General features: G+C 40.4%; 1 protein-coding gene across 5 annotated transcripts in view; it reads right to left on the bottom strand.

The window, feature by feature from the left end:
* The window catches only part of ZDHHC17 (zDHHC palmitoyltransferase 17), a 99911-nt gene that overhangs the window by 52011 nt on the left and 23789 nt on the right, over window positions 1-24111 (bottom strand). For all 5 annotated transcript variants that reach the window (XM_086398800.1, XM_086398801.1, XM_086398803.1 and 2 more), the window contains exons 2-3: window positions 21757-21860; window positions 18651-18773 (exon numbers count right to left, since the gene is read on the bottom strand). In XM_086398800.1, coding sequence (XP_086254926.1) covers window positions 18651-18773; window positions 21757-21860 — 227 coding nt within the window. The remainder of the gene's footprint in view (window positions 1-18650; window positions 18774-21756; window positions 21861-24111) is intronic.

The following is a 24111-nucleotide window of genomic DNA, read 5'->3' as shown; positions in this document are numbered from 1 at the left end:
ACAACTTACATGTTGCCAGAGAAGAGTAAGCCACACACACAGAATTTATAAGCTGCATGTTTTTTAACAAAGCCCCATACTCACTAGTAACACCTTGACTTGAAATCAAACTGAAATCAGAGACTGCAAGCATTACCATCTCTTGTTAATGAAGAATCTTGAGGTAACAGGAGACTGCTAAAGCCAAAAACCTGCACTAAACCTTTCTAGTTCATTCTATCAGGATAAAGTTTAAGGAACAGTTCGAAGACTTCCATTTGAAAACATTAGAAATATGAGAAATCCAGGTTAGGTGAAGGTCTCCTCCATTCCAAATTATACTTACTTTAATCTTATCATCATGAAAGTGACCCAATTACTTTGCTTGCAGTAAGTTTCTTTAACACGTCCTGACGGAACATAAGACACTTCTCCATAGGTCTCTGGTGCTCCCCTATGTCTTGCTGGGTATATGAGAAGACTGCAAGGTCCTAACCACTCTTCACATAAGACGTTTCTCAGAGCTGTGCGTGCATCAAGCAACCTTGAGGATGAGGTAATGTCTCCCTCTGGAACAAAGAGCAACCTTGCTTCCTCCATACTATGAAAGCAATGACAAGAGGAGGGAGCGGAGCAGACTGGAGACGGCGCGGCAAGCAGAGCAGCGGTGGGATCCACGGGCCAGCACATTACCAGCCAGCAGCCCAACCCTGGTGCGCATGCCCTGGCTGCCGAGAGGTCACCCCCACAGGCACCGCCCGGCGCTCCTAGACCGTAACCAGGTGGGGCCCGCGGCCACACTGGGGCACGCCTAGCCAGGCTTGGGGGCACTGATCAAGTGGGCGCAGCCAAGGAGCCACGGACTGCAGCCTGGTGCGGACACTCGTGCGTAGATGCTGCAGAGCGGGGGGGGGGGGGGGGGGGGACGGACGGACACTGGGTAGACAGCTGGACTGTTCACGTGGGCCACCGGCAGTCCCCCGCCAAGCGCGGAGGCCGACATCCTGCAGAAGTACCCAGACAACAGGCTCCTCTCCCAGTACACGCTGTACAGCTTCATACCCAAGTACTTATTCGAACAATTTAGAAGAATACCAACTTTTATTTCCTTATATTTCCCGTACAGCTGATTACTGATATGCTCAGGAGCCTGGTGAGGAGCGGTCTCTCCCTGTTCTTCCGCATCACTGTCACAGCCATCTCAGGTGAGCTTTACAGACAGAGAAGAGGAAGGTTCTACAGAATCTGTTACCGCATATCACCTTTCATCCAAACCAGAGTCACCTGGCTTGTTTCAGCCAGTTCATGGAAAGTTTGGCTCACTTCTAGAAGGTCACTTTTGTAACTGCTTTAGATTGATTCTCAAGTTAAGAGACTGTTGTTCTTTGTTCAGTCACTAAGTTGTATCTGAGTCTTGGCCATGCCACAGACTTCAGGGCACCAGGCTTTCCTGTCCTTCACTATCTCTCAGAGTTAAAATAAGAGAGATTGTACAATTTGGTGCCAGTTTGCTGCCCTGAGAGTTTGAGGAGGAACCTATTGTTCTCACACTGAATCACATGGAGATGGCACCTAAGTCGCTTCACCTGCTGTGTCCCCAGCTGCCCTAACTGCTAGGACCTGCTCCCACAGCGGGCCTGAGGCGTGACCCCATAGCACAGCCCACTGACTCCTGACTTGCTCAGTGTGGATCCTGACGTTCTTTGCAATCCTGATGAATGAAGAAGCCAGTGACTAATGGGAGGAGCAGTTCATCTTTTATTTCTACAATCCGTTCACTGATGTTTAGTACTTAACCATCAGCTCTATTCAGTTCCAGAAAATTCCCATCATCTTGAAAGAAACCCATGAGCATCTCTCTCTACCCTCCTCCCCATCCCCAGCCCCTGGCAGTCACCAGTCCACTTTCAGTTCTTTTATTTGCTTATTCTGGATTTTTATTAACAGAATCGTACACTAATGAGCTTTTGTGTTTGGCTTATTTCACTGAGCATGTTCTCAAGGTTTATCCACATTGTAGCATGTGTCAGTGCTTTACTCACAGATGAATAATATTCCATCATGTGGACAGACCACACATTCTGTTTATCCGCCATTCACTGATTAACATTTGCGGTGCTTCTACTTTTTGCCTATTATGGAGAACACTGTTATGAACATTTGCTTAAAAACTTTATGTGGACATAGCTTTTCAGTTTTCCTGCATACATATAAAGTAAAATAATTGCTCTAAAGTTCTTTTTTTCCTAACTGACTGCCCCCTTTACATTCTCATCAGCCACGTTTGAGATTCCAGTTTTTTTTACATTCCTGCTGAGGCTTATTGTCCATCTTCTTCATTATACTCCTCCTAGTGGGTGTGAAGTGGTACCCACCATGGTTTTAGTTTTACATTTCTTTGGTAACTAATGATGCTGTGTAACTTTTCCTGAGTTTACTGACCTTTTATAAATTTTCTTTTGAGAAATACCTTCAAAATCATTGGCCCATTTTTAAATGGGGTTGTCTCTTATTCACGAGTTGTGAAAATTCTGTGTGTGTTCCAGATACAAGTCCCTTATGTGCTGCAAACATTTGAACAAAATGATATTTGTATTTGAAGTTGTTTCCAAAAGGGAGCATCTAAATTCTTGGTAGTCACACTGTTGCTGACAAAGCCATGCTTTCTGTGTTAGTCTCTAAATTAAAAATAAAAACACTAGGGGGAAAAAGGGGGGATGAGAGAGAAGATGGTGGAGGAGCAGGCGGACGCGGGAGTGCATCTCTCTCCACAGGTGCACCAGGAAAACATCTTCAGATGCCAGGGTCTCACAGAATACCAGCTGAGAGGAGACAGGAGTCCCTGCCCACTGGAGGGAACAGACTCCTTTCACACACATTCAGTAAGGTGGAGGAAGGAAGGGAAAAAAGGGAGAGTGCGCAGGACTGGACCTCCATCCAAGGGGTGGGGAACTGAAGCAGGGGGCAGACCCCCACATCAGACCAACTGTTTCAGACAGAAGGGAGGCATTTGAGGCTGATGGGAGAGTGCAGCAGCTGGTCTGTGACACTGAATGGAGTAAGGACCACACAGACAATCCTTGCCACAGCCCTGCATACCCCAGACACGGATGCAAGTCTCCTGGAATGGGTGGCAGCTGAGACTGAAGTGTTCGGACTGGAGAGCAATCCTAGGGTGAGGTCTGCTGTGGACTGCACTGAGACAGCTGGAGGGGGCATGATGGAGATCACAGCCGTGGAGGCAAGGCAATACTGCTAAGTCATGCGCAGGGTGTGGGGCCAAAATTGTAGCCTCTCTTTTCCTACACGCCTGTGCTGGCAGCTGGCCAATAGTGAAAGACCCACAGAGCGGGTAGACCTCTGAGTGCCTGATCTGTGGAGCAAACAAAAGGATCCCAGCCAGGGGGTGGGGTCTTTTGAGCACCAGCTGTGCCAAGCAACAGAGAAGGATCCCAGCTAGGGGGGTCTTTTGAGCGCCAGCTGTGCCAAGCAACAGAGAAGGACGAGCCAGTGAAACTCTTTGAACAACAGCTGCCAGAAGCTACAAAAAAAGATTATTAGGGCCTTCCTGGTGACTCAGATGGTAAAGAATCTTCCCGCAGTGCAGGAGACCTGGGTTCAGTCTCTGGGCTGGGATGATCCCCTAGAGAAGGGCATGGCAACCCACTCCAGTATTCTTGCCTGGAGAATTCCATGGACAGAGGAGCCTGGCAGGCTGCAGTCCACGGGGGTCATGAAGAGTCAGACATGACTGAGTCACTACCACCACCACCACCACCAGAAAGTGCCACCGCTCCTGTGCCTGAGGACACCAGTGTCCCTGCCTACTTGGCACTGCCAGGGTTCCCACAATCCAAGCAGCTGCACCAGCTCCACACTCAATCCTCACAGGGGCAGAGCTGCCAGAGGCTAGAAAAATCCCTAACAGTGCCATATCTCCTGTGCCCATGGCCGCCAGCTCCCCTGCATGCCTGGCGCTGCAATCCAAGCAGCTGCACCACCTCCACACCGGTCCTCTCTGAGGCAGACCCAAGTCCCAAAGGGCAGTCTCAGGAGCAAACGCCTGTGGATGACCACACGCAGAAGTGAGCTAAAGGCACAACTGAACTCCAGAGGCAGTGTAGCTAAGGAAGAGTAACAGAAACATTTCCACCAGCTGTACAAGCTACAGATTAAATCCACACAATCAACAAGGCAGACTCTGCATCTATGGAACATATAAAACGATAATGAGAGTTCCCACAAAATAAAACAACCTAGCTCTGGCAGCTGCGGACACTGGAGGCAAAACACGCAGGAGTAGGGCCAAATGAGAGTCTGAGCTGTCCCCACAGCAGGCACAGCGACCAGCCTAGTTTTGGAAACCAACCTAAGGAGGTGGAGGTGGACTGTGGGACTTACAGCAAGGCAAGAACGCTGACAGCTGAGATGTGAGAGAAAACACTATCATTCTTATATTTTGATGCATTCTGAAGTTGGTTCTGGATTTTTCTTCTCTGTTGCTATGACTGTTGATTTATTATTAAATCTCTTTAAGCTTTTGAGAACTTTTTTATTTTAATCCTACTTTTATTTCCTTTATATGCTTCTACCTATACTATGCCTCGGATCATGAACTTATTGCCAAATTCAGACGTAATTGAAGAAAGTAGGGAAAACCACTAGACCATTCAAGTATGACCTAAATCAAATCCCTTACGATGATACACTGGAAGGGACAAATAGATTCAAGGGATTAGATCTGATAGACAGATTGCCTATCAGATGAACTATGGACAGAGGTTTGTGACACTATACAGGAGGCAGTGATCAAGACCATCCCCAAGAAAAAGAAATGCAAAAAGGCAAAATGGTTGCCCAAGGAGGTTTTACAAAAGCTGTGAAAGGAAGAGAAGCAAAAGGCAAAGGAGAAAAGGAAAGATACACCCATTTGAATGCAGAGTTCCAAAGAACAGCAAGGAGAGATAGCCTTCCTCAGTGATCAATGCAAAGAAATAGAGGAAAAGAACAGAACGGGAAAGACTAGAGATCTCTTCTGGAAAATTAGAGATACCAAGGGAACATTTCATACAAAGATGGGCTCAATAAAGAACAGATATGGTATGGACCTAACAGAAGCACAAGATATTAAGTAGAGGTGGCAAGAATACACTGAAGAACTATACAAAAAAGATCTTCACAACCCAGATAACCACAATGGTGTGATCACTCACCTAGAGCCAGACATCCTGGAATGCAAAGTCAAATGGGCCTTAGGAAACATCACTGTGAACAAAGCTAGTGGAGATGATGGAATTCCAGTTGAGCTATTTCAAATTCTAAAAGATGATGCTGTGAAAGTGCTGCACAAAGATGCCAGCAAATTTGGAAAACTCAGCAGTGGCCACAGGACTGGAAAAGGTCAGTTTTCATTCCAATCCCAAAGAAAGGCAATGCCAAAGAATGCTCAAACTACCGCACAATTGCACTCATCTCACACACTAGCAAAGTAATGCTCAAAAGTCTCCAGTCAGGCTTCAACAGCATGTAAACTGTGAACTTTCAGATCAAGCTGGATTTAGAAAAGGCAGAGGAACCAGGGAGCAAATTGCCAATATCCGCTGGACAGAGAGTTCCAGAAAAACATCATTACGCCAAAGCCTCTGACTATGTGGATCAGCACAAAAGTGTGGAAAATTCTTCAAGAGATGGGAATACCAGACCACTTGACCTGCCTCCTGAGAAATCTCTATGCAGGTCAGGAAGCAACAGTTAGAAATGGACACGGAACAACAGACTGGTCCCAAATCGGGAAAGGAGTACATCAAGGCTGTATATAGGCACCCTGCTTATTTAATTTATATGCAGAGTACATCGGGAGAAGGCAATGGCACCCCACTCCAGTACTCTTGCCTGGAAAATCCCATGGATGGAGGAGCCTGGAAGGCTGCAGTCCATGGGGTCGCAAAGAGTCAGACACGACTGAGCAACTTCACTTTCACTTTCCACTTTCATGCAATGGAGAAGGAAATGGCAACCCACTCCACTGTTCTTGCCTGGAGAATCCCATGGACAGAGAAGCCTGGTAGGCTGCAGTCCATGGGGTCGCACAGAGTCGGACACAACTGAAGCAACTTAGCAGCAGCAGCAGCAGAGTACATCATGAGAAACATTGGGCTGGATGAAGCACAAGCTGGAATCAAGATTGCCAGGAGAAATATCAATAACCTCAGATATGCAGATGACACCACCCATATGGCAGAAAGCGAAGAACTAAAGAGCTTCTTGATGAAAGTGAAAGAGGAGAGTGAAAAAGTTGGCTTAACGCTCAACACTGAGAAAACTAAGATCATGGTATATGGTCCCATCACTTCATGGGAAATAAGATGGGCAAACAGTGGAAACAGTGTCAGACTTTATTTTTTTGGGCTCCAAAATCACTGCAAATGGTGATTGCAGCCATGAAATTAAAAGATGTCTGCTCCCTGGAAGAAAAGTTATGACCAACCTAGACAGCATATTAAAAAGCAGAGACATTATTTTGCCAACAAAGGTCCATCTAGTCAAAGCTATGGTTTTTCCAGTGGTCATGTATGGATGTCAGAGTTGGACTATAAAGATGGCTGAGTGCTGAAGAATTGATGGTTTTGAACTGTGATGCTGGAGAAGACTCTTGAGGGTCCCCTGGACTGCAAGGAGATCCAACCAGTCCATCCTAAAGGAAATCAGTCCTGAATATTCACTGGAAGGACTAATGCTGAAGCTGAAATTCCAATACTTTGCCCACCTGATGGGAAGAATGAACTCATCTGAAAAGACTCTGATGCTGGGATGGATTGGGGGCAGGAGGAGAAAGGGATGACAGAGGATGAGATGGCTGGATGACATCACTGACTCAATGGACATGAGCTTGGGTAAACTCTGGGAGTTGGTGATGGACCAGGAAGCCTGGTGTACTCCAGTTCATGGGGCTGCAAAGAGTCAGACACGACTGAGCAACTGAACTGAGCTGAACCTACTCATTGGCCTTTCCTGGTTCTGTGGGTTTTTTCTTGTCCTCCTTCCTCTATTTCACCATGTTTGTTAGTCTGCTTTGTTTTCACTGCTTTATTCCCCAGTTGGCACTCTGCTTTGGTCTTGTTTTTTGGCTTGTGTTTTAGTTTTGTTTGTAACTGGTCGATGCCATTTTTTATTTCCTTTTGTCACTGGGTTCCTCTCTTCTACTTCCTTTTCCTTGGGCTGTTTTAATTTTATGTGTGTGTATGTGTATGTTCCTTTGTCTTTGCTTTTATTTGTCTGATTTTGTATTTCCCATTTGTCTGGGGGTTTTCCTTTGTTTCTTGTTTTGTCTTTTGTTTTAATCCCCTTTCATGCCATAACAAACAACTTGTGGAATCTTGGTTCCCCAACCAGAGATCAGGCCTGAGCCTCTGGAATGGGACCTCTGAGTCCAAGACCCTAGACTGCCAGAGAACTCCTAGCCCCAAGAGTGTTAATTTGTGAGAACTCCCACAAAAGTCTCTACCCGTATCCAAGGTCCGGCAGCACCCTGCACAAGACACCTCACCCAAACAACAAACAAGACAAAAACACAAACTCAATCATCAGCAGACAGGCCTCCCACAGACACCCTAAAACATACCTCCTCACACAGCCCTGCTCATCAGAGGGAAAAAAGCTCACCTCCTCCAACCAGAACGCAGAGACAAGTCTTCCCAACCTGTAGCCTACACAAACAACTGGACCAACCTAACCCGCCGTGGGCAGAAACCAAAAAGAACAAGGAATACGACCCTAAAGCCTGAGAAAAGGAGACCTCAAACACAGTAAGTTAGAAAAAAATTAAAAGACAGAGAAATATTGCACAAGTGAAGCAACAAGTTAAAAACTTACAATACCAAACAACGAAGAGGAAATAGGCAAACTACCTGAAAAAGAATTCAGAGTAATGATAGTCAAGATGGTCCAAAACTTCGAAAACAGAATGGAGAAAATCCAAGAATCAATTAACACATTTAACAAAGACCTAGAGGAAATAAAGAATAAACAGAAAGAAACAAAAGAATTAATGCAATTAAAAACATTCTAAAAGGAATCAACAGCAGAGTACCAGGCAGAAGAACAGATAAATGAGCTGGAAGGCAGAATATTGGAAATAACTACTGAAAAGCAGAATAAAGAAAAAAGAATGAAAAGAATTGAGGATAGTCTCAGAAACCTCTGTGATAATATTAAACACACCAACATTCAAATTATAGGTGTCCCAGAAGAAAAAGGGAAAAAGAAAGGATCTGAGAAAACTGAAGAGATTACAGTTAAAATCCTCCCTAACATGGAAAAGAAAACAGCCGATCAAATCCAAGAAGCAGAGTCCTCCCGAAACAGGATAAACCCAAAGAGAAACATGCCAAGACACATACTAATCAATCTAACAAAGATTAAGTACAAAGAAAGAAATCTAAAAGCAGCAAGGGAAAAGTAACACACAAAGGAAATACACAAAGTAACACACAAAGGAAAGCTGTTAATCATATTCATAGGATTAACAGCTGATCTTTGCAGAAACCCCGCAGGTCAAGGGAATGGCAGGATATATTTCAAGTACTGAAATGGAAAAATCTACAACTGATTACTGTAGGCAAGGATCTCATTCAAAACTGATGGAGAAGTCAAAGGCTTTACACAAAAGCAAGAGCTGAGGATCTAGCACCACCAAACCAGCTTTACAGCAAATGTTAAAGGAACTTCTGTAGGCAGGAAACACAAGAGAAGGAAAAGACCTACAAAAACAAATCAAAAACAAGAAAAGGTCAAAAGGGACATATATATCAATAATTACTTTGAATGTAAATGGATTAAATGCTTGAACCAAAAGACACAGACTGGCTGAATGGATACAAAAACAAGATCCATATATATGCTGCTTTGAAGAGACCCACTTCAGAGCTAGAGATATACAGGCTGAAAGTAAGAGGATAGAAAAAGATATTCCATGCAAATGGAAATCAAAAGAAAGCCAGAGCAGCAATCCTCATATCTGACAAAATAGACAAATAAAGAATATAGCAAGAGACAATGAAGGGCACTACATTATGATCAAGGGATGGATCCAAGAAGAAGACATAACAATTGTAAATATTTACGCACACAACACTGGAGCACCTCAATATGCAAGGCAAACACTAACAGACACAAAAGGGGAAACTGACAGTAATACAGTGATAGTTGGAGACTGTAACACCCACTTATACCAATGGACAGATCATCAAAACAGCAAATTAATAAGGAAACACAACTCTTAAATGACACACTAGACCAGAGAGACCTTACTGATATCTTCAGGACATTCCATCCAAATGCAGAAGAATACCACTTTCTTCTCAAGCAAACACGGAACATTCTCTAGGATAAACCACATCTTGGGTCACAAGTCAAACCTAAGTAAATTTAAGACAACTGAATTGTACCAAACATCTTCTCTGACCACAATGCTATATGACTAAATATCAATGACAGGGAAAAAAACTTTAAAAAACACAAACGCATGGAGGTTAAACAATATGTTTCTAAATAACCAACAGATTACTGAGAAATAAAAAGGGCAATCAAAAAATTCCTAGAAACAAATGACAACGAAAACACAACTCAAAACCTATGGGACGCAGCAAAAGCAGGTCTAAGAGGTAAGTTCACAGCAATACAATCCCACCTCAGGAAACAAAAATACCAAATAGACAACCTCATTTTACAGCTAAAACAACTAGAAAAGGAAGAACAAAAATCCGTAAAGTTAGCAGAAGGAAAGAAACCACAAAAATCAGAGCAGAAATAAATGAATAAGAAGTGAAGGAAACAATAGTAAAAACCAAAAACACTGAAAGCTGGTTCTTTGAGAAGATAAACAAAATTGACAAACCATTAGCCATACTCATCAAGAAAAAAAGGGAGAAGAATCAAATCAACAAAATTAGCAATGAAAAAGGAGAGGTTACAACAGACAATGCAGAAATACAAAAGATCGTAAGAGCAACTATATGCCAATAAAATGGACAACCTAGAAGAAATGCACAGATTCTTAGAAAAGGTCAATCTTCCAAGACTGAACCAGGAAGGAACTGAAACTATGAACAAGCTAATTACAAGGAAATCATAATCAAAACTATGGTAAAAAATCTCTGGAAAAAAACAAAAGCCTAGGGCCAGATGGTTTCAAAGCCAAATTCTATCAAACATTTAGAGAAGACCTAATGCCTATGCTTCTCAAGCTCTTCCAAAAAACTGCAGAGGCAGGAACACTTCCAAATTTATTCTACAAGGCCACCATCACCCTGATACCAAAACAGATAAAGATATGACAAACAAAGAAAATTACAGGCCAATATCACTGATGAACACAAATGTAAAAATCTTCGGTGAAATTCTAGCAAACAGAATCCATCAACACATTAAAAAGATCATACACCATGACCAAGCTTGGTTTATCCAAGGGATGCAAGGATTCAATATACACAAATCAATCAATGTGATACACCATATCAATAAACTGAAGGACAAAAACCATATGATAATCCCAATAGATGCAGAAAAAGCTTTTGACAAAATTCAGTGCCCATTTATGATAAAAACTTTCTCTTAAAAAAACGGCCATAGAGGGAACCTGCCTCAACATAATAAAGGCCATACATAAATGATAAACCCACAACAAACATTTTCAATGGTAAAAAACTGAAAGCATTTCATCTAAGATAAGGAACAAAAAGGGTGCCCACTCTTGCCACTATTATTCAACATAGTTTTGGAAGTCCTAGCCATGGCCATCAGAAAAGAAAAGAAATAAAAGGAATCCATTGGAAAAGAAGTAGAACTCTCACTGTTTGCAGATGACATGATACTATACACAGAAAACCCTAAAGATACTATCAGAAAACTAATAGAGCTAATCTGCTCTAGTAAAGTCACATGATACAAAATCAATACACAGAAATCACTAGCATTCCTATACATTAACAACTAAAAATCAGAAAGAGAAATCAAGGAATCAATCCCATCTACCACTGCAACAACAACAACAACAACAAAAAACCCTATGAATAAACCTACCTGATTAAAGAAATCAAAGACAACATAAACAGATGGAGAGATATTCCATGTTCCTGGGTTGAAAGAATCAATATTGTGAAAATGATTATACTACCAAAAGCAATCTACAAATTCAATGAGATCCCTATCAAATTACTAAAGACATTTTTCACAGAACTAGAACCAAAAATTTCACAGTTCGTATGGAAACACAAAAGACCCCAAATAGCCAGAGCATCTTGTAAAAGAAGAACAGAGCTGGAGGAATCAACTGTTCTGACTGCAGACTACACTACAAAGCTACAGTCAACAAAATAGTATGGTACTGGCACAAAAACAGAAATATAGACCAATGGAACAAAATAGAAAGCCCAGAGATAATCTATGCAACTACAGGCACCTTATCTTTGACAAAGGAGGCAAGAATATACAATGGAGAAAACTATCTTCAGTGAGTGGCGATCAGAAAACTGGACAGCTACCTGTAAAAGAATGAAATCAGAGCACTTCCTAACAGCACACACAAAGATAAACTCAAAATGGATTAAAGATCTAAATGTAAGGCCAGAAACTATAGAACTCTTAGAGGAAAACAGAGGCAGAACACGTGATGACGTAAATCAAAACAAGTTCCTCTATGACCCACCTAGAGAAATGGATATAAAAACAGAAATAAACAAGTATAGTTTAATTAAACTTAAAAGCTTTTGCACAGCAAAGTAAAGTGTAAACAAGGTGGGAAAAAAAAAAAAAACCCTCAGAATGGGAGAAAATAATAGCAACTGAAACAACTGACAAAGGATTAATTTCCACAATATACAAGCAGCTCATGCAATTCAATACCAGAAAAGCAAACATTCCAATCAAAAAGTGGGGAAAAGACCTAAACAGACATTTCTCCAAAGAAGAAATACAAATGGCTAATAAACACATGAAAAGATGTACAACACTGCTCATTATTAGAGAAATGAAAATCAAAACTATAATGAGGTATCACCTATCAATCAGAATGGCCATCATCAAAAAATCTGCAAACAATAAATGGTGGAGGGAGTGTGGAGAAAAGGGAATCTTCTTGCACTGACTGTGAAAATGTACATTGATATAGCCACTATGGAGGACAGTACGATGTTTCTTTAAAAAAAACCAGGAATAAAACTACCATGAAAAGTGAAAAGTGAAAGTGAAGTCGCTCAGTCGTGTCCGACTCTTTGTGACCCCATGGACTGTAGCCTACCAGGTTCCTCCTTCCATGGGATTCTCCAGGCAAGAGTACTGCAGTGGGTTGCCATTTCCTTCTCCAAAACTACCACATGACCCAACAATCCCATCACTGGGCATATACCCTGAGAAAACCGTAACTGAAAAAGACACATGTACCCCAATGCTCATTGCAGCACTATTTACAATAACTAGGACATGGAAGCAACCTAGATGTCCACTGACAGATGAATGGATAAAGAAGCTGTGGTACACATATACAATGGAATATTACTCAGCCATAAAAGGAACACATTTGAGTCAGTGCTAATGAGGTGGATGAACTGAGAGTCTATTATACATAGTGAAGTCAGTCAGAGGAGAAAAACAAATATCATACATTAATGCATACATAGCGGATCTAGAAATATTGTACTGATGAACCTATCTGCAGGGCAGCAATGGACACACAGAGAGAACAGACTTGTGGACCCAGGAGGGGAGGAAGAGGGTGGGACAAGGAGGGGAGGAAGAGAGTGGGACAAAGAGAGCAGCATAGAAACATGAACACTACCATATGTGAAATAGAGAGCCAGTGGGAATTTGCCGTATGACTTGGGGAACTCAACGTGGTACTCTGACAATCTAGACAGGTGGGACGGGGTGTGAGGTGGGATGGAGGTTCAAGAGGGAGGGAACATATGTATACCTATGGCTGATTCATGTTGATACATGGCAGAAACCAACACAATACTGTAATTATCCTTCAATTAAAAACAAATACTTTTAAATAAATACAATTATATCTTAAAAATAAAGTTATTAGAATATTTTTCTAATATCCTGACTCAAGCTTTCTAATAGCTGGCTTATGTTTGTCTTTTTTTTCATATTTAGTTGCATTTCATTTGTTTTGTTACAGACCCTGTAGTCATGCCTAGACTTTCCAAACTGAAAACATAACATCTATATATGATCTACAAAGTCAATGTATGATCAATGATTAAACTGGAATATCTGAAAGAGATGCAATTTTGAATTAGTGTCAGTGTTTCATATTTCTATTTTCTGAGTAAAGAAGAAATAAATATACTTTGTTGTTATAAAGCAAAATAAATCTTAAATACTGCTTTAAAAAAAAAAGGCAATGAATATCCACTGTGTGTGCTACATCCACCTGGACCATATCAAGCTGCTCCTATAGAACCTAGGGAGCAAGAGGGAGCTATGTAAATAAGATGGTCATGCTATTTGCTGCACTCTGAATAACAAAGGCCTTTGTCTCTACCAGAATCATGTATCTTCTGCTGCTGCTGCTCCTAAGTCACTTCAGTCGTGTCTGACTCTGTGAGACCCCATAGACAGCAGCCCACCAGGCTCCCCCGTCCCTGGGATTCTCAAGGCAAGAACACTGGAGTGGGTTGCCATTTCCTTCTCCAATGCATGAAAGTGAAAAGTGAAAGTGAAGTGGCTCAGTTGTGTCCGACCCTCAGCGACCCCGTGGACTGCAGCCTTTCAGGCTCCTCCATCCAAGGGATTTTCCAGGCAAGAGTACTGGAGTGGGTTGCCACTGCCTTCTCCGGTATCTTCTGCTAGTATCCATGAAATAGTAATATGCTTTAGCTTTAAAGTAGGGTGTATCTCTACACTCAAAAGTAAAAATCTTGAGGCTATAAATACTACTTGCTATTGAAAATGGTATTTACTCACAATTATGTTTATTTTAGGAAAGTAACTTGCTAGACTAGGTATTGTAAGAAATTAAGTTTACCCCTCTGAAGATATAATATACACAGACACTATAATTATTAACCCACTCTACAATTACTGACTTTATTCTGTAACCTCACTTGTCCATAAGTGGTGAACAATCCATAACCCAGACAATATCAAGACTTTATGTCTGCATTTCTCATTTTAGAGTTTCTTACCTATTTTTACACAAGACAAATGTGACTTTTTGATCAACAGAAGATCAAACATATCTCAACTGCAACACTTGAAGCAAAAACATAATCAAGAAATGCTTTAAAATTCTGAGAAAAAAAGTTCAATCTAGAAGTCTATGCTCAGCCAACCAATAAGGTTTAAGGGCATAAGAGATAGTAACTTCAAAACATTTTCCTCCCAAGCACTCTCCTCTCAGAAAGTTATCAGAAAGTTTAGTTATCTACTAAGAGCAGAGAGTAAACCAACAGATAGAAGCATGTGAGATGCAGGAAACTGAGACCAACAATGGAGCAAAGGGATTTCGCAGAATGCATGCAAAGATGTCTCAAGACAATGGCTGCATGCAGCTCTCAAGAGCAGAATGCATGCGAAGGTGCATCTCGGGACAATGGCTGTATGCAGCTCTCGAGCAGAATGCATGCAAAGGTGCATCTCGGGACAATGGCTGTATGCAGCTCTCAAGAGCAGAATGCATGCAAAGGTGCGTCTTGAGACGATGGCTGTATGCAGCTCTCAAGAGCAAACAGTCTTTGCTAGAACAGAAAGATGGAGAAATTCAGAAATGACTTCATCCTCTCCACTCCACCAAAAAAGGAACCAATAAATTATCTGATACTGTTTGTACACACAGATGGTTTTTACAGTTCTACTTAACAGTATGGAACAATCAGTTATGATATACAGAAAGTTAAACAAATGAGGGGAAAAAAGCAACTATTACTTCAGACAAAAATAAAAATTCTACAAGAACAAAAATGGATCACTGAACACTTCTGGGCTTATCAGTGGGAATGTACATATGCACAACAGTTTAAACTTTACACAGTAATTTAACTAAAACTGTAACAGCAGATAGAGGAAGAAGTATTAGCAGTGAGGTGTTCTAGGACATCTGGCTATCCCCAAACAGAAAGTCAAAATAAAATAACTGATAAGCCAAGAAACAGCACAAAATTTGGCAATATTTAATAAAATTCATCCTCCCAAGTTTCCTTCTCATAAGAATTCTACAGATATACACAAACATAAGAAAATGCTATGTGAAGAGGGTATTAATCACAACACTGTATGAAATAGTAAAAACACTAAAATCAATCTAAATGTTCACCAATAGGTAAACCATTAAATAAAGTCCATACAATTGAATATTATGCAGCTTTTTAAAAAGAATGATGTAGCTCTAGTTGTACTGATATGAAAAATCTTCAAGAAACAAAAATTAAATGAAGAAAGCTGAAAAGCATTTGCTATCATTTGTGTAAAGAAGATAACTTTCTACATAAAAGTAACAACATAAAAATATAAAATACAATAATGAAAGAAACATCTGAAGTATTGAAAATAGTTACCTCGGGGGTATAGAACTGAAGGGTAGGGAGGGGCTGCTGTTTTCCTTGTAAGACTTTAAGTACTATTTAATTTTTTTAATTGCTTAACTAAGATCATGGCATCCGGTCCCATCACTTCTTGGCAAATAAGATGGGGAAACAGTGGAAACAGTGGCTGACTTTATTTTTCTGGGCTCCAAAATCCCTGCAGATGGTGATGCAGCCATGAAATTAAAACACGCTTACTCCTTGGAAAGAAAGTTACGACCAACCTAGACAACGTATTAAAAAGCAGAGATAATACTTTGCCAACAAAGGTCCGTCTAGTCAAGGCTATGGTTTTTCCAGTAGCCATGTATGGATGTGAGAGTTAGACTATAAAGAAAGCTGAGCGCTGAAGAATTGATGCTTCTGAATTGTGGTGTTGGAGAAGACTCTTGAGAGTCCCTTGGACTGCAAGGAGATCCAACCAGTCCATCCTAAAGGAGATCATTCTTGGGTGTTTACTGGAAGGACTGATGTTGAAGCTAAAACTCTAATACTTTGGCCACCTCATGCAAAGAGCTGACTCATTTGAAAAGACCCTGATGCTGGGAAAGATTGAGGGCAGGAGGAGAAGGGGGCGACAGAGGATGAGATGGTTGGATGGCATCACTGACTCAATGGACATGGGTTTGGGTGGACTCCGGGAGTTGGTGATGGACAGGGAGGCCTGGCGTGCTGCAGTTCATGGGGTTGCAAAGAGTCGGACACGACTGAGTGACTAAACTGAACTGATTGTGATCAAAAACAGTAATTAAAAAGAAATACAGAGCCTACAGAAGGCTAGGTAATTTGAACCAACTCAATTAAAGAAAACTTTAAAAAGCTCAACAAAATACAAGAAATATTTCCTAAAAATAAAACTTAAGAAGATTAAGAGCATTCACCTTCATCAGGAGATTAAGATTCAGGAGAAGGTTAAAACTGCCCTAGAGACAATTTGCTGAAGCAGGAGAGTTGGCCCAGAGGCAACCTCAGCAGACAAAGCAAAAGAAGGGCTGGGACCCCAAAAGCTTAACTGTAGGAGCAGTTAAGAACCAGAATTAAACCTTTCTCTAGCATAGTCAGCCACCTGAGTGCTCCAGAAAAGCTAAAGCCTTAAAATTGGGCTTAATAAAAACAAATGGTATCTTCTCACCTTAGGCCTCAAACTATTCAACAACTAAGTTTTCAAACATAATATCTAGTATACATTCAAAGATAAAACAGGAACACAAAAGAATAATACAACAGATACAGACCCACATGCTCCCAATGCTGTCTTCTCAGACAGATTATATAATAACTATATATTTAAGTATGTAAGACAAGATGGAAAATTTCAGCAACAAAACAATCAAATAATAAAGCTAAAAGAAAATTGAAATTCTAGAACTAAAAATCAAAATTAGGAACTCACTGAATAGATCTAACAGCAGACAACACATAGGGTACAAAAGAACTGGAAGGTAAGTCAGAAGTTTTCAGAACGAAGCAGAGAAAAAAGGATGGTGCACATAGAAGACAGGGTAAGAGACACTGTATATGATGAAAAGGCCAGACATACATTTAATTGGCGTTCCAGAAAGAGCCAAAAAGAGAACGGGGCAGAAGCAGTATCTGAAGAAATGCGTACATGCTAAGTCACATCAGTCATGTCCCAACTCCTCACAACCATATGGACTGCAGCCCACCAGGCTTCTCTGTCCATGGAATTCTCCAGGCAAGAATACTGGAGTGGGTTGCCATTTCCTCCTCCAGAGGATCTTCCCGACCCAGGGATTGAACCCGTGTCTCTTGTGCCTCTTGCACTTGCAAGTGGGTTCTTTACCACTAGTGCCACCTGGGAAGCCCTATTTGAAGAAATAATGGCTGAGATTTTCCAGAACTGATGAAGACATCAATCCACAGAATCAAGACTTTCTTGCCATCTCAGAGTAAATAAAAGAAATGCACACTTAGAAATGTCATCATGAAATTGCAGAAAACCAGAAAGAAAAAAACTTACAAGCAGTCAGAAAAAAAGAAAGAAAAAAAAAAGCAAAGCCTTTAAAAGTATAATACTTAGACTGATTTATCAGTAGTAACAGAAGCCAGAAAACAGTGGAATGATACTCTCAATAAGTCAACAACAAAAATAAAACAAAATGGCCAATCTAAATTTCTATGCCATCTGAAAATATCCTTCACAAATGAAGATGAAATAAAAACATTTTCTGACAATCAATAACAGAATTTAGACATCAAGAGACCCCATGCAGGCAGAGGAAAAGTTAGAGGTTTAAGAAGGGGGAAAAGAGCAAATAAGATGGAAACATGCTCTCCAGAAGAAAGTGATTCACAGAGTTCAATGCTGTAATTATTACTTGCTTAATCTTTTTTTAGTACTCTAAGGGCAAATTCTTTTACTTGATATTAACATCATATTTATCTCTAGAGTCTGCATGTTGTACTTCAAAGGCACATCTGCAAGTAGTTCATTTCAGATTCATGTCTCTATCTAAAGATTTTAGGCCCAAATTGCCAGAGACTATTAAGCCAGATTTACTAAGACTTTGTTATCATTCTGACTCCTGCTTATCTAACTTTTATTACTGAATAAGCAGAAAAATAAAGTAATAAAATAATGTATACTGAGTATATAAGGTATTCTTCATTTATGCTGATATGAAGTTTGGTTATTACTTACTATCTTTGTAACTCCTGTTTTCCCTTTCCCTCTTGCCATAGAATTCATATTTAGAATGTGAGCTACAGGTTAGACTGCCTGAGTTAAAAGTTCAGATGCCAACCTTTAACAGCCAAATGTCACTTGGTAGTATATTTAACCTCTTTATGCATCAGTTTCCAAATCATTAGGACAGTAGTAAAAATTGTTATTTTTCACATAGGTTATTTCAAGAATTAAGATTTAAAATATACATGGAAAAGCACTAAGCAAAATATCCATCACATAAACACTCAACATACATTAAAAACAATTTTTTCTTGGAAAAAAAAAAGTATACAGAAATTACATTTTAAAAGCTATGAATTTTAGAAATTATATATTTTATAATTATTCTCAATAATTTTGTAGTAACAACTAATTACTTAAAAATAAAGAATACTTACTTGACTAAATCTATTCTGTTATTGATGGCAGCCCAATGAAGGAGTGTAACATTTTCTTTGTCTGGTTGCCTTACATCATAACCTGCTTCCACCAATTCTCGGCAGCGTTCATATATTCCATATCTTAAAAAGAAGGAAAACATGATTGTTACTACTATGTGACAAGAGATTTAAAGCTGAAAATAACATTTCTAGAAGAAACTGATGCTCCATTTTGATACCTGGAAACTAAAAAGGCTTTCTCAATATAAAGTGTTACTTTAGAAATATCAATATTCCAACAGCTTTTACTAACGCATTTTATAATTTTAAATTTCTCTTCTCTAATGCAGTAACTCATCCAGTAGGAGAGAGCAGGGTACTATAAATAAAAATACCTATCAGTTGTTTGTTTTCACTAGTATCACCACTAGTCCACAAAACACAAGGCAGCTTGTTAAGAACACATACAATTATGTTCAAGTATTGTCATAAAGAAGCAATAACAGAGTTTATCATTGATTTAGAACAACATCAAAAAAAGAAAAGGATGTCTTACAACTTTAAGATACTTTATTTAGAAATTTAGCTTTGGTATTCCTAAAGGCAAGTAAAAAAGGAAGTGTGGAGGTGGGAAGTAGGGTGGGTGAGGAAGGGTCTTGTGAGTTTAAGTCAATGAGACATAAGAGAAAGTTTACTGAAGAGCTCAAGAAAAGAAGTTAATTTAATAAAGAAGAAAGATGTGTGCACAGAGCTTAACCTTTTCCTCTCTTTCTGTGTAGGTCACTGTGTGGCTGCATATACATTTCTCAAAATGCTAGAACATGGAAATTTTTATGCATAAGCAAAAATGCAAAGAATAATACAACAAATCACCAAGAATCCATCATGGAGGCTCAAAAACCATCAACTTTATCCAAAACAAAATACTGGATCCTTGGAAATACGCGACACAAAAACAACTTTAAATGAGCTTCGACCATATTAATCAGAATGGCCTCCAAAATGGTCAAGGCATACCCCAGGGTGAGGCTGGGGGAAAGGCGACACAATAATGGACCATTCGCAGCAAATGGTGAAGCTACATGCGTATCACAGTTAACAGAGGAAGAAAGTACACTTCACTAACATTTAGCAGTCTTCACTGCTTTAATGCATACCTACACTGGCTCCGTACTGCGTATGTACACACACACACACACACACACACACGCATGCACGCACAAAGTCAGTCAACCTAAGCAAAGACCAGGAGTTCCACAATTCACAAGAGATGACAGCAGCACCTTCAGTTCTCTGTTCTTTTTCGGAAAACTGTTTATTACACGTGCTCAGTTAAGTAAACTATGACTGAGCAACTGAAAACACACACACACACGCACAGAGGAATGTTCATGAGGATGATTCATAGTAATTTCAAGAGAAGTTTCCTTGGGGAGATAAGGGAAAAAGGATGCTGAGCAACCTGCACCAATTACAGCAAAATGTTAGCATCTGCTTCATCTGACAGTTATATTCTTCTCTGTATTTACCTGGGGAATTAAAACATTACAAACTTTAAATAAATGTTTTAAAAGGTAGAAATCATAGACCACACACATAGTTAGAGGGTATTTGAGGAATAAAGAAAGGTGTTTTTTTTTCTTAAGATGAAAGATGCTGGAGTATATTTGCTGATGGAAATCATGCATTAGAGAGTGAGATTAATGACAAAGGAGAGAAAGGATATATTAATAGAAGCAAGGTTTGAAAAGGAAGAATTCACGTAGAGCAGTACAATTGGCTTGGTGAAGAGAGCTGGCGGGGTGTGCTTTGGTTCTGACTGTGTGCGCAGCGTAAAGCAGGGTGCCAGTGGACTAAGAACTTCAGAAAGGGTGCCTCCGTGAAAGGATGAAACAACCGGCAGTATCAACGTTGTTGGGCTTTTCCGTAAAGTTCCTCTCACTGGTAAAGAATGCCCCTGCAATGCAGAGGATGCAGGCTCAATCCCTGGGTCGGGAAGATCCCCTGGAGAAGGAGATGGCAACCCACTTCAGTATTTTTGCCTGAAAAATCCTGTGGACAGAGGAGCCTGGTGGGCTACCAAAACGACTCAGCAACTAAACATCATCAGATTTTTCAGAATCTAGGGGGAAAAAAGTTAACAAGACTTTCAGCTACTGAAGGTATCTTTGGTCAAGAAAAACAGGAAGACTTTCAGGAAGAACAGAGGATTTTGTGGTATTTTAAAATACCACACTCCCACATTTCCCCAGTGGTCCAATGGTAAGAAACGGCCTGCCAATGCAGGGGACACGGGTTCAGTCCCTGGTCTGGGAAGATTCCACGTGCTACAGGGCAACGACGCCCATGGCCCACGACTACTGAAGGCTTCATGCAGGCTCTAGAGCACACGCGCCACAACAGGAGGAGCCACTGTGATGAGAAGCCGGAGCACCCCAGCCAGAGAGGACCCCCCACTGCCACAGCCAGAGAGGACCCCCCACCTGCCACAGCTAGAGAGGACCCCCCACCTGTCACAGCTAGGGAGAACCCCCCACCTGCCACAGCTAGAGAGGACCCCCTACTGTCGCAACCAGAGAGGACCCCCCACTTCACAGCCAGAGAGGACCCCCCACTGTCACAGCCAGAGAGGACCCCCAACCTGTTACAGCTACAGAGGACCCCCCACTATTGCAACCAGAGAGAACCCCCCACCTGCCACAGCTAGAGAGGACCCCCTACTGTCGCAACCAGAGAGGAACCCCCACCTGCCACAGCCAGAGAGGACCCCCCCACTGTCACAGCCAGAGAGGACCCCCCACTGTCGCAACTAGAGAAAGCCCTCACCCAGCAACAAAGACCTGCCAAGGCTAGAAATAATAAATAAACAAAAATCTTTTAAAAATACCACAGTCCCATCCTCTGCTCCCAGCAGCCTTGAAAAGAATGTTATATTCCTGGTACTGGTATCATAGTGAGCAGAACAGGAAAGGAGTTCTTTCAAAGCCTCATTCCCAAAGAGGAGTCATTACTTAGGGTGGTTCCCTGGAAGAGTCTACTTGAAAGGCTTATCAACTGGATCTCACCCAGTTGATGACCTAAAAACAGATGTCAAAGAAAAAGACAACTCCAACAAAAAACTTACTGTGTAGCCTTAACTATGTCCCATGTGCTATAGTCATCAATATGAGTTTTCCGTCCCAGGGGTTCACCATATCCATGGTTATAATGGCTCTGAGGTTTGATTTCCTGTTAAAGAAAAAAAAAATTACACAGAAGAAATGAGAAAAGTACAGAAAATATTTCAGTATTTTACTATTGCTTCTGTGCTGTTTGAAGAATGTTCATTATTTAAAATATTAACCTTATGCTAAAGTCCATCCTCTTTGGAGAAAAAGCATGTTCAAACAGATATACCCCTTACACAAACTCTCAAAATAAACAGCTGTAAGACTTTAGTGACAAATTAGTCACTGAAATTTATCTTTAGCTCCACAGAACTCTTCTTCTTCATCAAATCAACTCTCATTCTCTCTGACCACTTTTTCTATTATTCCCGCACAACCTCTAGTTCTACATCAAAACTTTCATCACCTGCCAAATAAAAACTAAGGTCCTAAAAAAGAAACCCAGGACATTATTTTATTAATCTCAGATATCACCTTTTCTTATATTCCTTCACACTGAGAGCTTGTTAAGCATCTATTAGGTGAATAAAGAAAAATGGGAGTACTCTGTGAGTGCTTAGTTACTCAGTCGTGTCTGACTCTTTGTGACCCCATAGACCGTAGACCATTAGGTTCCTCTTTCCATGGGATTTTCCAGGCAAGAATACTGGAGTGGGTTGCCATTTCCTACTCCAGGGATCCTTCTGTTCCAGGGATTGAACCCTTTGTCTCCTGCACCTCCTGCTTTGACAGGCAGATTCTTTACCACTGCACCACCTATAAATTCGCTTAAGTAATCCTACAAATGTCAACACCCTTAAAGAAACTAATTTTTAAATAAAAATTTAAACAGCCTTATAGAATATTATCAATACATCCATTTAAAGCTCATATACTATGTGCAACTTTCCATTTAAAATGCCAAATCTGCCATGCATAGTCAATTTCTTCAGTATATAGCACTAAGACCCAATTACTTCTACAGGAAAACAAAAACTGAGCACGTGTGGCTCTACTATCATCCATTCAAATCTCTATGATTCTGATATTTTTCTCTTATAGGTACACACACATGCAAATGAAAAGATAAAGTATAACAAGATATTTGGAAAGAATTAAATCCTTAGAATAATTCATTTTTTCTTGGCCACTGAAATTTAGTGATACAAATTCAATGGTAGCTCACTGGAGGAAAAAAGGCTATTATCTTCAGCTCACTTTAGCCATTCAACTTATGAAAAATTCCAAAATTGATTTGTCTGGACCATACATTTAGAAGACTACCAACAATACTGCTGAATATTTTCAACAACAAAAAATTTAAAAGTTTCACAAAAATAAATTCTGCTTAATATAACCTTTCAACAAAGAAAGCTTAGTTGCTTACGAAAATGCTATCGCCAATATTAAAACACAACCATAACAATCACAAATACACATTTGCAGAAGAAAGAAGATAGACACCAGTCTTAAGCCAAGATCCACAACATACCTACTGCATATAGTTTATTAAGTGATTTTTTTTGAGAGGTTGTTCTTGGACTCCATTAAAGTACAATTGGTTAAATGTGAACAGAAGCAGGTACACGATGCTGGGTGTAAGCAACAGTCTGAATAATTGGTGGAGCTAACCAATACATGACTTACCCAATTTAATTTTTTTAAAACTTTTCTATTAAATTTCTCCACTGAATTCCAGTTCTCAACTTCTCAATACTCTATATTCATGGCACAAGAGAAAGACACTCCTCAGATCAGTAACACGGATCTTCCTTTTCTCTAAATACTTTTATAGTATTCTCCCCTGCCATAGGGAAAGTGACTTTTTAAACTTTTGAATCTGACTTTTCTACAGGACTGTAAGACATCTGAAGAAAAGTAAAACCTGGCCATAGTTTACAAGCAGAATAGAACAATATATTCAACAAAACATGTACCGAAAGCCTGCAATAAACAAAACCCTCTACAATGTACTGGGACCCACAAGCCAGGACAGGGTAAGGCCAGTGCAAAGTTTAAGTGGGTTTCAAAAAATTCCATAATCAAAATCTTAAAAATCAAAATGAATTATCTTTTAAAAATCAAACCCCTCCCCCAAAAAGACTACCCAAACATCAAAATTTTAAATATAGACATTACTAGTAGTATTGCTCACTGCTGTTCCTCTGTACCAGGCTCCACTGTGGCTCTCTCACACTGTCCACAGGGTTCTGCTGTTAAAGTGCTATGCTCAAATTGGTCACCAAATTTGGAAAAACCAGCTGTGACCACAGGACTGGAAAAGATCAGTTTTCATTCCAATTCCAAGGAAGGGAAATGCCAAAGAACATTCA

Source organism: Bos grunniens, chromosome 5 (genome assembly GCF_055505025.1).
Source record: "Bos grunniens cultivar Pamir isolate PY7600 chromosome 5, Bosgru_T2T1.0, whole genome shotgun sequence".
NCBI classification, from domain to species: domain Eukaryota; kingdom Metazoa; phylum Chordata; class Mammalia; order Artiodactyla; family Bovidae; genus Bos; species Bos grunniens.
Note: the sequence above shows the minus strand (reverse complement) of the source record. Positions and strands in the feature narration are given on the sequence as shown.